General features: G+C 64.9%; 2 protein-coding genes and 5 non-coding genes across 8 annotated transcripts; all 7 read left to right on the plus strand.

Annotated features, from left to right (window-relative positions):
* The first annotated feature begins 274 nt into the window (after positions 1 to 274).
* TMEM179B (transmembrane protein 179B) lies at positions 275 to 5424 on the plus strand. Of its 2 annotated transcripts, none has more exons than XM_014603524.3 (5): positions 275 to 412; positions 1883 to 2070; positions 2145 to 2282; positions 4705 to 4780; positions 4921 to 5424. In XM_014603524.3, exons 1-5 carry the CDS (start codon positions 317 to 319, stop codon positions 5077 to 5079), a joined length of 657 nt encoding a protein of 218 aa, XP_014459010.1. In that variant the 5' UTR covers positions 275 to 316; the 3' UTR covers positions 5080 to 5424. The 2 variants fall into 2 exon arrangements, with proteins under 2 accessions (XP_014459010.1, XP_006271025.1); XM_006270963.4 differs by having other exon boundaries at positions 276 to 412; positions 2148 to 2282.
* A 1847-nt stretch (positions 5425 to 7271) lies between these two features.
* On the plus strand, positions 7272 to 7346 carry LOC132245936 (small nucleolar RNA SNORD26). The gene has a single exon (XR_009457633.1). It is a non-coding gene; the product is annotated as a small nucleolar RNA SNORD26 (small nucleolar RNA).
* A 205-nt stretch (positions 7347 to 7551) lies between these two features.
* LOC132245951 (small nucleolar RNA SNORD27) lies at positions 7552 to 7621 on the plus strand. Its single transcript, XR_009457649.1, has one exon. It is a non-coding gene; the product is annotated as a small nucleolar RNA SNORD27 (small nucleolar RNA).
* A 564-nt stretch (positions 7622 to 8185) lies between these two features.
* LOC132245940 (small nucleolar RNA SNORD22) lies at positions 8186 to 8313 on the plus strand. The gene has a single exon (XR_009457638.1). It is a non-coding gene; the product is annotated as a small nucleolar RNA SNORD22 (small nucleolar RNA).
* Positions 8314 to 8466: 153 nt separating this feature from the next.
* Positions 8467 to 8536, plus strand: LOC132245937 (small nucleolar RNA SNORD30). Its single transcript, XR_009457634.1, has one exon. It is a non-coding gene; the product is annotated as a small nucleolar RNA SNORD30 (small nucleolar RNA).
* A 466-nt stretch (positions 8537 to 9002) lies between these two features.
* Positions 9003 to 9070, plus strand: LOC132245938 (small nucleolar RNA SNORD31). The gene has a single exon (XR_009457636.1). It is a non-coding gene; the product is annotated as a small nucleolar RNA SNORD31 (small nucleolar RNA).
* Positions 9071 to 9971: 901 nt separating this feature from the next.
* Positions 9972 to 13237, plus strand: WDR74 (WD repeat domain 74). The gene is made up of 11 exons (XM_059718500.1): positions 9972 to 10098; positions 10355 to 10461; positions 10561 to 10682; positions 11097 to 11160; positions 11451 to 11594; positions 11772 to 11873; positions 12055 to 12155; positions 12273 to 12328; positions 12447 to 12589; positions 12699 to 12755; positions 12948 to 13237. Exons 1-11 carry the CDS (start codon positions 10038 to 10040, stop codon positions 13107 to 13109), a joined length of 1119 nt encoding a protein of 372 aa, XP_059574483.1. The 5' UTR covers positions 9972 to 10037; the 3' UTR covers positions 13110 to 13237.
* The last annotated feature ends 880 nt before the right edge of the window (positions 13238 to 14117 follow it).

A 14117-nucleotide genomic window follows, 5' to 3' on the forward strand; every position in this document is an offset into this window, starting at 1 on the left:
AGTTGGAGCAGGGCAGGCGGCTGGGAGGGAGGGAGGTAGATGAGGGCTGGGAGCTGGGACGCCTGGGTTGTCTCCCGTGCGAGGGCCGGGGGGGTCAAGGCCGGTCTCCTCTGCCTTTCTGGAGTCCGGCAGGGGGGTTAAGCCCTGTCGTTGGGGGCAGCGGTGGGGGCCTGGCCCCGGCCTTGGCGCTCCAGGCAGCCCACGTGCAGCTGCGCCACCGGCCCGGGCTGAGCGGGGCTGGGCTGGGCTGGGCCAGGCCTGAAGGGGAAGGGGAAGAGGAAGGAGGGGGCCGGGCCAGTGCCGGCCAGGGTGGAAGATGGCGTTGTCGGCGCTGCAGCTGGCCCAGCTGGCCCTGCATGGCGCTGCCTTCCTCTGCGGCATCATCTGCGCCTCGGCCCTCACTGTCACCCAGGTACTGGGGATCAGGGGGGCCTGGAGACCCCTTGGCCGAGGCCTGTCCCCTCTTCCTGGCCCTGGGGGCACGAGGGAGGCCAGCAGCACCCCCCTAGCCTGCAGCGGGGGCGCGGTGGGCTTCCTGCCTTCCTGCCCAGGCTGAGGGGCTGCAAGGAGCTCCCCCCTCCTGCAGCACAGCAGAGTTAGATGGACTTTGCCCTCTCCCTTAGCTGCGGCACTGTGGGGGGCTGGAGAGAGTTAAATTGGGGGCTGGGACCTGCTGTCGCTGCCCAGCGCAGGCCAAGGGGGGGTCTGTCCCTGCCCCAGCCGTCAGGACGGACGGACCCTGCCCCCCGCCCCCAGGAAGGCAGCAGGGAAGGGCCACGGGGCTCAGCCGTCTGGGGAGGGGGGCTGGCAGGGAAGGGTGGAGGGGGCAGGAGTGGCTCTGCCACGGGCTGCCCTGCAGAGCCTCGGTTGTGTCACTTGGTGGCTTCAAAGTTCTCTCGGGTGGAAGGGCGGGCTGACTTGCACCGAGCTATGCAGCTGAACACGCACGTGTGGACACAGAGAATCCAGGTGTCCAGGAAATACTGACGTGCACACGCACACACTCGTACACATACACAGACCTCAGGCAGCTGGGACAGCCCCCCCCCCGACCAGGCATGCAGGGCAGCCCCACACACAACCTGGGCATCCAGGACGTGTACGCACCCTCCCATCCCCATCCCAGGTGCCCGGGACAGACGCACAGATGGAGACGTACTCATGGGTGTGCATAGACACACCCGCATGCATCCCACCTAGGCATCTGGGACACACACACACACACACACAACCCAGGTTTCTGCAACACACACATACACATCCCAGGCATCCAGGACAAATAGACATGTGCGTGCACCCCCCCCCCCGGCGTCTGGGCTGCACACGCTAAGCACTAGAGTATCCAGGACACACATGCACACTGAGAACCCAGGCATCCAGAAGACATGCACGCACACACACACCTTCCCCAGGCATCCAGGACACACACATGCACTACGGGGTGCACACACACACACATGCACCCCCCCCCTCCCATACCCACCCCAGGCATCCAGGACAGACACACAGATGGAGATGCACTTATATGCGTACACACACAGACACATGCAGGCCCCAGGCACATGGGACCCACACACACACACACACACCTGGGACATGCGTGCATGCACGTGTGCACACACATGGAACCCAGACATCCAGGACACATGCGCATAACCCAGGTGTCCGAGACATGTACACACAAAGACACACAGAAAACTCAGTGTGTGCGCGCACGCCCCCCCCCCCAGCAGTCCAGGTCATTGCCCCCCCCAACTCTGCTTTCCCAGCCGGGCGGCGCTGTGGACCCCAGCCAGGCAGGAACCCTGCACTGCAGTGCTCAGGGGGAGGGTGTCAAGTCAGTGCCCCCCCCCTTCCTGGCTATAACCCCCTCCCCCCGCAGGGGCAGTTTGGCGGGCACTGCATGCTGTACGGGGAGGTGCGCCCCAACGGGTCGAAGCTGATGCTGGCGGCCGACAGCCCGGCCTCGCTGTGCTACTTCGTCTCGGCCGTGGCCGTGGTGGCGGCCCTGGCCGCCTTCTCCGCCCTGCTTCACAGCATCTACAGCTGCTGCGTGGACGATGGGCTGTGGTGAGCAGTGGGCACAGGAGGGGGGGGCATGGGCCCCAGCCCCCTGGACCCGCTCACGCCACCCTCTCCCCCAGCAGGGACAGAACCTGGCTTGGGGTCGCCCTAGTAGCCTCGGCCTTCATCCTCTTCTTCCTCATGGTGGTGGCCTGCATCCTGGAGGCGGGCATCAATGCCCTGTGCCGCTCCATGCTGCAGATGAAGCTAGTGCCCAGGTAGGTTGCATGCGGTGGGGGGAAGCTCTGGGGTCCCTCCAGCCCTGTCAGTGCGCTGGCTAGGGACGGGGAGCCTGGAACCAGCCCGAGCTCCAGGGCAGGGAACCAGCCCCTTGGCATCAGCGCCCTGACACCCCCCGCATCGGGGCAGAGGGACCGGCGGAAACTGCTCCACCCCTCCGGTTCGACAGCTGGGGAGTAATGGGTCCATCATCATAGCTGCATCCGTGCATCAATAGATCTGTCAGTGGATCAATAGATTGATCCATGGATCTCCATGAATCAATAGATAGACCCATGGATTAATAGGTCCATCATCAGATTAATAAATGAATTGGTGGATTAGCAGACTGATTTGTGGATTCACTGATCCATCCGTGGAATCATACATTGATCCCCAAACTAATAGATCAGTCGGTGGATTAACAGATCCATCAGTGGTTTAATAGACTGGTCAGTGGATTAATGGATGGATCCCTGCACTAATAGATCAATCAATGGATTAGCAGATCCATCAGTGGTTTAATAGACGGATCCGTAGGATTAACACAGGGTGGGCAAAATGTGGCTCGTGGGCTCCCGCCAGGCCTTCTATCCGGCCCGCGGGGCCCCTAAAAAATGTAGAAAATTAGTATTTATCTGCCCCCGGCTGTCTGTCATGCCTCCATGGCTTCCCAAAACTCAGTAAGCGGCCCTCCACCCAATATAATTGCCTGTGCCTGGATTAACAGACTGATCCATGGATTAATAGATCATATTTAGTTATAGTTTCATAGTTGTAGGATCAGAAGGGACCTGAGCAGATCATCAAGTCTGACCAACTGCCATGGCAGGAAAGGATGTTGGGGTCAAACAACCCAGCTAGGTGTCTATCCAGCCTCCTTTTAAAGACCCCCCAGGGTAGGAGCCAGCACCACTGCCCTTGGAAGTTGGTTCCAGCTCCTAGCCGCCCTGACAGCGAGGTAGCGCCTCCTCATGTCTAGCCTGAATCTCCCCTCTGCCAGCTTGTGACCGGTATTCCTTGTTACTCCCGGTAGTGCTTGGGGGAACAGGGACTCCCCCATTGCCTGCTGGTCCCCCTTGGCCAGTTTATAGACGGCCACCAGGTCCCCTCTCACCTTCTCTTGTGGAGGCTGACCAGGTTCAGGTCCCGTCGCCTCTCCTCGTAGGGCCTGCCCTGCTGCCCCTGACCATGCGGGTGGCCTCCTTTGGCCCCTCTCCATGCTGGCCACAGCCCTCCTGAAGTGCGGTGCCCAGACCTGGACGCAGTACTCCAGCTGTGGCCTGACCAGTGTTGCATAGAGGGGGAGGATCACCTCCTTGGACCTGCTCGTGATGCATCTATGAATGCACGACAAGGTGTGGTTGGCCTTCCTGACCGCGTCCCCGCACTGTCGGCTCATGTTCATCTTGGAGTCTAAAATGACTCCAAGATCCTTTTCTGCCTTTGCACTGACGAGAAGGGAGCTCCCCGGCCTGTAGGTGTGCTGCTGGTTCCTCCTCCCCAGGTGCAGCACCTTGCACTTGTCAGTGTTGAACCCATCCTGTTCTCATCCGCCCACCCCTGTGACCTGTCTGGGTCCCATTGCAGCCTGTCCCTCCCCTCTAGCGTGCCCACCTCCCCCACATCTTAGTGTCATCTGTGAATTTGAGCAGGGTGCTTTTTACCCCCTCGTCCAAGTCGCTGATGAAGATGTTGAACAGTGCGGGCCCAAGGACCGAGCCCTGGGGACCCCACTGCCCACATCCCGCCAGGTCAAAAATGACCTGTCCACGACCACTCTGTGGGTCAGTCGACAGGTTAATAGATTCACCCATGGATTTCTAGATCCACCGTGGATTACTTGATCCAGGCCCCTCGATCCCACCGGCCACCCTGCCCTGGACCTTTTCTAGTTCTCCAGCCCCCTGGTGCCCGCGGCACTCATGGTGTGGGCAGGCACCCGCAGGCGGGCACCGCGGCAGGGCACGCTGTCTGCATCGTTTGTGATCCCCTCCTTTACGACCCCCCACTGAAGGGTTTTTTTTGGGCTCCACTGCCCTTGGAGCGGATGTTTTGAGGGGAAGCTTGACTGCCCAAAGCCCCCTCTTCAACCCCGTGACATCCTGCTGTCCCCGAGAAGGTCCAGAGCAGGGCAGCAAGGATGATTAGCGGCACGGAGGGGTTTCCACGTGCGGGCAGGCTAACAGGGGCAGACTACCGGGGACAGGCCAGCGAGGTCGGGCCTCATTTACCTAGAGGAGACGTTCGAGGGGGGGCAGGAGTAGTGGTGACAGCCTCCTCGATGGGGGGCAGATGACGCCTGATGCTCTCACTCGGGAGAGGAACAGGGGGTCGGGGGGACCCTAGTCAGGCCCCATCCTCAACGTCTTCCAGCCACTCGGCGCCACGCTGACGCCACGCTGTCTGTCTCTGCCCCAGCTGCCGGGACGCCCAGGACCGCGTGTGGGTAGCGGCCGACAGCAGCCGGTTTTATGACAACCTGTACAGCACCAAGGTGAGAGCCGGGGCTCCGGGAGACATTGGGGGGCCTGGGGCCAAGCTCCAGAGGAGGGTGGAGAACTCGGGGGTGACGGGGGCGCTGCAGAGGACGGGGCTCCCGCTCCAGGCCTGAGCCCCCCCCACTTGCCCCAACAGGCTACTGCGTGGGTGAATTTCTTTTTTTGGGGCCTGCTGCTGGCCGTGCTGCTCCTCCAGCGCCGCCAGGACGCCCCCTTCCGCCTCCTGAGCCGCAGGGACCCCGAGTGGAGCGCCGAGACCGAGGCCATCATCGGGGGCCGGGGGCCTCGGCACTGAGAGCGCCCCCCCGGCAGACCCTCTTCTCCTCCCCTCTCTGCCCCCTCCAGCCTCCCATGCCCGCTGCCGCCCAGGCCACTGGCTCCGGGCAAGGGGGGGCCCTAGACCCAGCCCCACGGAGCAGAGGGGCTGGAGACACCGGGAGCCCCCCGGCTTTGGGCTCTGACAAGCCCGAAGCCGTCCCGACACTGGAGCCAAAGTGCCGCGAGGCCAGGGGCCAAAGCACCCCGGACTGGGGCAGGCGGTCTCCAGCACTAGTTGCCCCAGGGTGGAGGGGGGGGGTTTGTATCCCGAGCCGTGCCTCTTTTGTACCAAAACCTCCATTAAAAAAGCTGCTTCTCCCCAGAGGAGCCCCCGGCTGCCGTCTCCCCGCCCCGCGTCCGGCCCCGCCGCTCATGAGAGGGGCATTGTTCTCCGGATCAGCCCCGAGGCCGGATTGGGGTCACGAGCTGGGGATAAACCCGGGATGACCCGACCCCCGCCGGCTAGGCTGGGCTGGGCTGGGAGGGGTGGGGGGGGTGCTGTTTCCCTTCCATGGGTCCAAGGCCCTGCAGCGCGGGGGGGGGGCCTCGGCCACCTGCTGAAAATGTGGGGGGGGCATTGGGGGTGTTTGGGGGGCTGCTGGGCAGGGTCTGGGGGGCTCTGCAAGTGGGGGGATCTCCAGGGTGGGGTTTGGACGGGGCTCCCCAAGCGCGGGGGGGGGGAGCTCCAGGGCTGGGGAGGCTCCCCATAACATGGGGACTCCAGGGCTGGGTCTGGGGACTCCCCAGAAGTGTGGGGGGGCATCCAGCGCAGGGCCTGGGGCGGGTGCTCAAGGCGGTGTGGGGGGGTCTCTAAAGGGGGGGTCCCCAAAGAGCTGCGCATGCGGCTCCTATTCCCATCTCCCGCAAACTTTCGCGCATGCGCACGGACCCTCCTTGCCGCCCGCAGGGAGGCACATGCGCACTTCCTCGCGCGCCATCCTCCTCTCCGGGCATGCGTATGGAAGCCCCGCTGCGTATGCCACCGCCCTTCCCTGACGTCAACGGGCGCTCTCGGCCTTCCCATTGGTCGGCCCGGCGGAGTCTCCCAGCATGCTTCGCGACTCGGAGTATTTCTGCCCCGCCTGCGGGCTTTTTCGGCCATTTCCTGCGAGTTGCTGCAGGTGAGTGGACGGGGGGTCCGCTGCCATCCGCCGTCTGCTCCGCCCGGGGTCCCCGCGCCGTGTGGGGCCGTTGCTGCTTCCCGCCTTCCTCCTCGGCCCTGGCGGTATTGCGGCGGAGAGCGGGGCAGGGACCGGGGGGAGGGGGTGCTGCTGCCAGCCACGTGGGGGGGGGGGGCGGTTTCCACGTGGGTTGGGGGCCAAGGGGCCTGTCCTGAGTTGGGGGCTTCTGTGGGCAGGATTAAGGGGTCCTCAGACCCTGCCCTGGATACCTCCCGTGATGTCCCCCGGGGCACCATGAAATGCCCATGTGCAGCTCCCCCCCCCCCCCCCCCAATAGCCCCTGCCCTGGAGATTCCCCCCCTTGGGGAGACCCCCAAACCCTGCCCTCAAGACTCCCTAATCACTGGGGGAGCCCCCACCCCCCTTTGCCCCCCCCACTGATCCTGTGCTGGATATGCAGCCTTGGAGACCTCCAACCTCTTGGGCACCCTGGCCCTGGGGAGCCTCCCTTGGAGCTCACCCCCCCCCCCCCCCGGCCTGCGCTCGGAGTCCCCCCTGACCCTGGAGCCTGCAGCCTTTGGGGGGAGACCCTCACCCTTTGCATAGGGGCTTATGAAGCCTCCCTCTTCCCTTTGTGGGGGTGTATGGGGCCAGGAGCTGTGGTCGGGGTATAGGGGAGGGAGTCCCTCGCCCTGCCTGGGGTCTTCCATCTCCTGAGCCCTGGGTGTTGGGGCCTTGTGGGGGCAAAAGCCCCCTTCTCCCTCATGGGGTGGGGGAGAACCTGGGGTGCGGCGGGATGCTGTTCTATGACGAGACCTATCACAGACCTGTGCTGACGGCCGTGTGAAGACCCCCATGATATCTGAGGACAGACCTGCCTGGGTTTCGCGGGGGGGGGGGGTGCATGCCTCCTGCCTGCCTGCATGTTAATTCTGCCCTTCTTTCTCTGCTAGGTCTGGTGGCCCTGGTGCCTGCCCTGTGCCTAGGTGAGTCGCAGGCTCCCCTCTTCTGAAGGGGTGACGACGGCGGGCGGGGGATATGTGCTGTGCCACAAGGACGACACCAGCGAACTCTCTCTTGCTGATGCTTCAGTGGAGAAAGCCTTTACCAGATTCTGAGTGGCACTGTAGGGTCCCACCCCGGGTGGAGGGCTGGGCTGGGCTGGGCTGTGTCTTGGTGTGTGGGGTCTCACGCATGTCTCCTCCCTCAGGCATGGATCACACCAGCTGCAGGTGCCTGCAGCTTCTCTGCAGGTGAGTGCTGCTCCCCGTGGGTGTGAGGCTCTGGCTGGGATGGGGGCAGGGCTGGCGCGTACCTGCTCCCCGCCTGTTCTGTGATGAATAGAAAACAGACAAGCATATGGCTGAGTGTCCCTGATGCCAGCTTCCTTCTGAGAACCTGGGAGCCCTGCCTGACCCCACAGGGGGAAGGGGGGTGGGTCTTAGGAGGGTCTTCATTCCCTTTCTCTTTACCTGTGATACCTTGTAGGGGGTTGGTTTTTATGGGGGGGCTGGGCTTTTGAAGCCCTGAGATCCTCATCTCCTTGTTGCAGGTTGAAAGGCTCCTCTGTGGAGGCTGGGCTGTGGCTGTGCTCATGGAGGTAGGTTGTGGGGCTGGACTGGGCCTTGTGGGGGTCTGTGGGGCTGAGAGGATAGATAGGGGAGGGAACCCTCTTCCAGACCCTGGCTGGTGCCAGTGCTATCCTGGGGGGCTCCGCAGGCCAGCGATCTGAAAGGATGACTCTTGTTGGTTGGACGACTTTGTGTCTCATGGCAATTTGTTACCAAAGCCCTGATCAGACCGCAGCTGCCTCTGCTCCTGCCCCAGCCTCAGCCCCCTGCATCCCCTCACCCTGTTGTATCGTCTTGTCTCTTTTCAGGCAGGACCCCTGGAGCCCGGCAGTGGTGAGTAGCCCCTGCCCCCATCATAGCTCCCAAGCTGCAACCCCCCACCCCAGGCCTGTCCCAATGAGGAGACTTGCACTTGTCTTACTGCCTGTTCTGGTGCCAGAACCTGCAAAGGTTGAACCCACTGGTGCCGGCAGCCGGAGAGGAGGATGACCTGTTCTGGCTGGAACTGTCTGATGGGACTCTTGGCTTATCGTGGGGGCTAGGGGCGCCTGGGGGCTGTGTGGTGGGTGCCTATAACTGAATGCTCTGGTTCTCCCCAGGTGCTAGGAGGGAACATTGCTGCTGGCTTCTGCCCAGGTGAGTGCCTGGTCCCTGCCCCCCAGGGCTGCCCGCTGACGGGATGAATTCACTCTGGAATCTCGTTCGGCTGAATGCTGCTGTTGAGAATCGGACTCTGAGTGTCACGGGCGCTCCCTGCCTCTGTAGAGCCCTCGCCTTAGCCCTTGCTCTGCTTGGGGCCCCTTAAACATTCCTTACCCTCCCCCAGGCTGAAGATCCTTGGAGAAATCATCTGGCTGCAGTGACTAGGCTGTGAGTGCCCCCCATGGCTGCCTGGCATGGAAGAGAAGAGGCTGGAATAAACCCTCTGGAGTGCAGAAGGGTGAGAATCTTCCCTTGCTGCAGGCAGGGGTATGTGGGTGGCTCTGATTGCGGTTTTGTGATGAGTTCAACTAGCTCACTTTGATGCATAGCATGAAAACCTTTGAACACCTGAAAGCCGGTGAGGAGGGGGCTGGGGAGCCATCACACCTGGTGCCAGGGGCTTATTGTACTGCTTTCTTTCTGCAGGGAGAGCTGAGCTCCTGGCTTGGAGGTGGTGACCCCCACATGGTGAGTGCTCAGGGCCTGAGGAAGTGGGGCAGCAAATCCTGGTCAAGGATGAGGCTTATACCGCCCCAGGCTGAACTCTGTGACTGAGTGGTCCCTCTGAGGCCAGTGGCTGCAGCCCTGTGTGGTGTGGGGGGAACTGGGCCTGATACCTCACCATGGGGCTGGATGAGAGGAAGTGGGGGGGGGGGGTTGCTGGTTGCACATTCAAGCTGTGGTGAAGGAGCAGGCCCCATTTCTCACTACTTGCTTGCAGGCTGGAGTGCTGAAGAGGTGATGTGGCTGCAGCAGGAACATGCTCCTCCTCTCCCCTTTGCTGTGTACCTAAAGGGCGGCTGGCCTGGCAGGGACGAACCCAGCTGCTGTCTGTCTATACCCGGCCTAATGAATAAAAACATCTCTGTCTAAAGCAGTTGTGGCCGTGTTTGTGTGTGGCTATCCGACCTGGAGCTCAGCTGGGGGGGGGGGGTTGGGGCTGGTTAGTCTCAGTTGCAGCCTAACAGTGCCCTGACCGCGTGGTCCTGGGTCTGCATCTCCATCCAGCATCCTCTGTGGGGCTGGGGCAGTCCCCTTACCTCCATCAGCCCCTCCGGGGCCTTGGCATTGGAGCAGTGGATGTAGGGGGGGTGGTGGGAAGCAGCCTCTGCTCTGCGAGTGGCCTAGAGGTTTGCTCCTTAAAACCATAGATTAGAGGGGGGGGGGGGTACTATTGACGGCCAGCTTACAGCTGGGGCATGCGGGGGGAGGGAAGTTGGGGTTGCATGGGGGGGCTTTGGGGGCGGAGCCCCCCCACGCGCGGGACGCCCTTGTTGCATGTTAGAGGTGGCGGGAACGCGGCGTCACGTGAACGCGGCAGCCCGGAGCAATTTCAAGAGCGCTCCCACGCAGAGCGGAAGCCGGCCCGGGCGGACTGATCCCGGAAACCCCGCCCCCCTCTTGCCTCTGGTCCGGCAGGATTCCCCCCCCGGCCGCGGGAAGTGCGCGCGTGGGCGGGGTTCCGCCCCAGTTCCGGTCCCCCCTGCGCTCGCCGGAAGTGCGGCCAGCCGGAGCCGAGAGAGGCAAGGACCGGGAGCAACATGGCGTCCCCCGCGCGGTGGAATCACGTGTGGGTCGGCGCCGAGACCGGGATCCTCAAAGGTAGCGGGTGCGGGGATCGTGACCCCCGGGGTGTTAATGGGGCCTCCCCTTATCCCCCAAGGGCAGGAAAGTGCCTTCTTGCCCCCCCAGGGGAGTTACAGGGGGAGGGGGGCACGCCCCCCTCCTTGTCCCTTAGGCTGGCACCCCCCTTCCCTTCTACTTGTGACACCCCTTTTGCTCCCCCCCGACTGGTTCCTCCCAAGCTGTGCCCCCCCATCTGAACCCCGTCCTTCTTTTTCATCTCCTGCCCCCCCAGGCGTGAACCTGCAGAAGAAACAGGCCACGAACTACACGGCGTCGGGGGCGCTGCGGCGGGATGAGGGCGTCTGCGCCATGTGCTGGGGGGACCCCCTCGAGTCGGAGGTGAGGGGCCGGCTGGAGCCGGCCGGTCAGGCCCCGGGGGGTGGGGAGGGGGGTCTGCAGGAGCTTTGCGTGACGGTGCTTCCCCCTCCCCCGGCCCAGATCCTGGTGGGCTGTCTGGACCGGTCGGTGAAGCTGTTCAGCACCGAGAAGGGGAAGTTCACGGAGTCGCGGCTGTGCCCTGGCGGGGAGGGGCCCTTCCGTGGCCTGGCTGTGCAGGACGGGTACGGTGTCCGAGCCTCCCCCTTCCTTCTGCTGGCCCGGTGGGGGGCTGTGGTTTAATCCCCCAAGGCCTGGCGTCTGTCCAGCCCCGTCCTCCCCCCTCCTTGGATCCGAGGGGCAGTAGTTTGCTGCACGGCTTCCTCCGTGCCTTGCGTCCCAGGCACCCGTCTCCTCTCCCTGCCAGAGCCCAGGCAGGGGTCCGTCTGCTCCCTTCCCCATGGGGCAGCCTGGGCCCTTGAAAGGGGTTAGATGTTTCCGCCCTCCCTGGGGTTCCCTGGGCACCGTTCTCCCCCTGCCGGTTTTGTCCCTCGCTCCTGGGGCCTCCTGGCGTTTGCAGCTGCTCTTAGCGAGATTCTCTGTGTCTGTGTGTACGTCTGTCTGTGTCCGTGTCTGCCTCCATCTCCTGGCCCCGGCAGCTCCCTCATCACCTGCGTGGAGTCCGGGCTTCTCAAAGTCTGGCACGAGGACTCTTCTGAGGCTGTGAGTCTTTGGCAGGAAGCAGGCCGGGCTGGGGGAGGGGTCCCATGGGAAACTGGGGGGGTGCCTTGTCCCATTCCCCCCGCCCAGTTTCTGAGTGTCCAGGGCTGGTTCCTGGCTGCTTTGGCAGGGAGGGGCAGAGCCTGACCGGTGCCCCTGGGAGGGGATGTGAGCTGGGGGTGGGGACACACCACATCACACCCCGTCTCCAGTGCCCGTCAAGGCTGGGGGGGATGTAGGGTGGCCCCCTGGGTAACATCTCTCCTGTGCTTGTCCTCCCCCCACCTTGCCAGGCAGAGCTGCAGGTGGGGCCCGGCGTGTGCCGTATGCGGCAGAACCCGGCACGGCCGCAGTGCGTGGGCACGGGCGGGAAGGAGAACGCTCTCAAGGTCTGGGACCTGCAGCAGCCCCAGGAGCCCATCTTCCGTGCCAAGAACGTGAGTGACAGCCCTGGCCTCACTGTCCTGTCCTGTTCTCCCCCCCACCCCACTGGGCCTGGGCATCCTCAGCCCCCCACCCCTGCCCCTTCCTCATGGCTCCTGTCCGGCTCTGTGGCATCACCCACGTGTACTCCCCTCCCCCCCCCAGGCTCACCCCTCCTTTCCCCCCGGAAGGTGCGGCACGACTGGTTGAACCTGAGGGTGCCCGTCTGGGACCGCGACCTCCAGTTCCTGCCTGGCTCTGAGAAGATCATCACCTGCACTGGGCACCACCAGGTGGGAGCAGGGTGGTGGGAGGGAAATCGGGGTTGTGGAAGGAGGGGGGGTTGTAGGGACAGGTTTGGGGGCAGGGTGTTACTTTTAATAACAGGAACGCTGTGGTTGGTCCATCCCCCACCTCCTGCCTGGGCAGCTGGCCATGTGGGGAGGGCACCCTGACCCCTACTCTCCCTCCTAGGTGCGTGTCTATGACCCCAGCTCCCCACAGCGGCGCCCTGTGCTGGAGGTGACATATGGAGAGCACCCGCTCACTGCCCTCTCCCTTGCCCCCGGGGCCAAGTGAGTGCCTGGGCCCCCAGACACCTGAGTTCTCCCCTGCTCCGGGAGAGGGGTGGGGGCTGGGGGTGAGAGCAGGGGGGTTAGGCGGCCCCTTGCTCACGCCTCATCTCCCTGCAGCTCGGTGGTGGTGGGCAGTGCCCGCGGGGACGTGGCCGTCATTGATCTGCGACAAGGTGAGCCCTGGTGGGGCTGCGGGTGCTGTCAGGGCTGTGGGGGTGTCTCCCAGGCTTTGCTCCCTGGGGGTCTCAGGCCTGCTCACCGGCCCCTTGCCTACCTCCCCCCTTCCGCCAGGGCGGCTACTCAAGTGCCTGAAGGGCTTCGCGGGGGCTGTGCGCGGGGTCCAGTGCCACCCGACCCGGCCCCTTGTCGCCTCCTGTGGCCTTGACCGCTTCTTACGCCTGCACGGCCTGGACGACAAACGCCTGCAGCACAAGGTGAGCTGGGACCCCCCCAGCACCCTCCCGAAGCACCCTAGCTGGCATCTGTCCTATGGCCCCCCAGCGCTGTTTGCTCCTTCCTCACTTGGTGCCCCCTTGGCCGCAGGTTTACTTGAAGTCTCAGCTGAATTGTCTGCTGCTGACCAGCCGAGAGGCTTGGGAGGTGAGTGGAGGAGGGCGGGGGCGGAGGGGGGGGTCCCAGGGCCAGGACGGCAGGGATGGGGAGCAGGTAGGGGGCATCTGAGGTGTGGGGGGGCAGGGGACCCTTACAGCTTCTGGGATGGAGACTATCAGTCCCCGCAAGGACAAAGACCCTGACCTTGATGTCTGTACCCCCCTTTCCTTGCTCCCCCAGGACGAAGACCCCGACCCAGCCAAGGCGGAAGAGGTCAAGGAGGAAGAGGATGAGCTCTGGGCCGCCATGGAGACTGTGCGCACCCACCCTGCCCCCAAGCGGGCTGCGGACCCAGGCGCGGGGGCTGTGAAGAAGCAGAAGAGAGCCCGGGCGGGGCCCTGAGGGGGGGCCGCCCCTGTGGGGGATGACGGACTGGGCTGGGGCAGGTGCCCCGTGCGGGGGGGTGGGGTGGGGTCTGCCCCGTGTATTGGCTGCTGTGCAGCAGAGCGAGGTAAAGGTGCTGAACCTCTGCCCTGTGTCCTGGGGCTGTTTGGGGGGCGGGGCCGGGCTTCCCCTGGGCCACCCCCGTGACATCACAAAGCCCCGGGGGCGGGGCCAGCCCTAGCGGGGGCTCCGGGCACCTAGGACCTATGGGCTGCCCTCAGTCCCGCCCGCAGCGCCCCCCCGCGGCGGAGGCCAGGACCCCCTCAGCCGCAGGTGGGCGGAGCCCCCGGGGCCACGTGGGGGCGGGGATCCCGGTGGGGGGCGGGGCTCGGGAGGGTCCTGGAGTCACCCGCGGGGGGCGGTGCTCGGCTGCCCGGAGGGGGCGGGGCGCTGGGTGACGTCACAGAGGCCGCACGTGGGGAGACCCCAGGTGCTGACCCCGCCCCGCCCCGCCGTTGCAGACCCCCAGGGGCAGCCGCGGCCCAAGCAGCTGCGCCTCGTGACGCCGGGGCCCGGGCCGGTGTCGGAGCGCGAGGCCTCGGACAACGTGCGCATCCGCGTCATCTGGCGCCGCATGTCCCTGTTCGGCAGCCGGCGCGACTCGCTCAGGAGCACGCAGAGCGAGGAGGAGGAGGGCGAGAGCCCCGCGCCGCGCGCCCCGAGCCCGAGCCCGCACCAATAAACCTGCCTGGGCCTGGGCCTCCGCCTGCGCCGTGTGTGGCGGCGGCGGGCCCGGGGGCGGGGCTGCGCTGGGCTGCGCGCGCCCCTCGAGCACGGCCCGGGGGGGCTGGTTGAGCAGAGCGCGGGGGCTGCAGAGCGAAGGGGCGGGGCCGTGGGAACCCCGTGTAGCGGGCGGGGCGCTGCGGGGCAGGACGGCGCTGTGCTGCGCGCGTCGCCCTGGGGCCTCGGGGCAGGGCCTCCCCGGCAGCAGGGGGCGCTGGCGGCTCCTTTAAGAGCGCGCGGGGG

This window comes from Alligator mississippiensis, chromosome 15 (genome assembly GCF_030867095.1).
Source record: "Alligator mississippiensis isolate rAllMis1 chromosome 15, rAllMis1, whole genome shotgun sequence".
Taxonomy (NCBI): domain Eukaryota; kingdom Metazoa; phylum Chordata; order Crocodylia; family Alligatoridae; genus Alligator; species Alligator mississippiensis.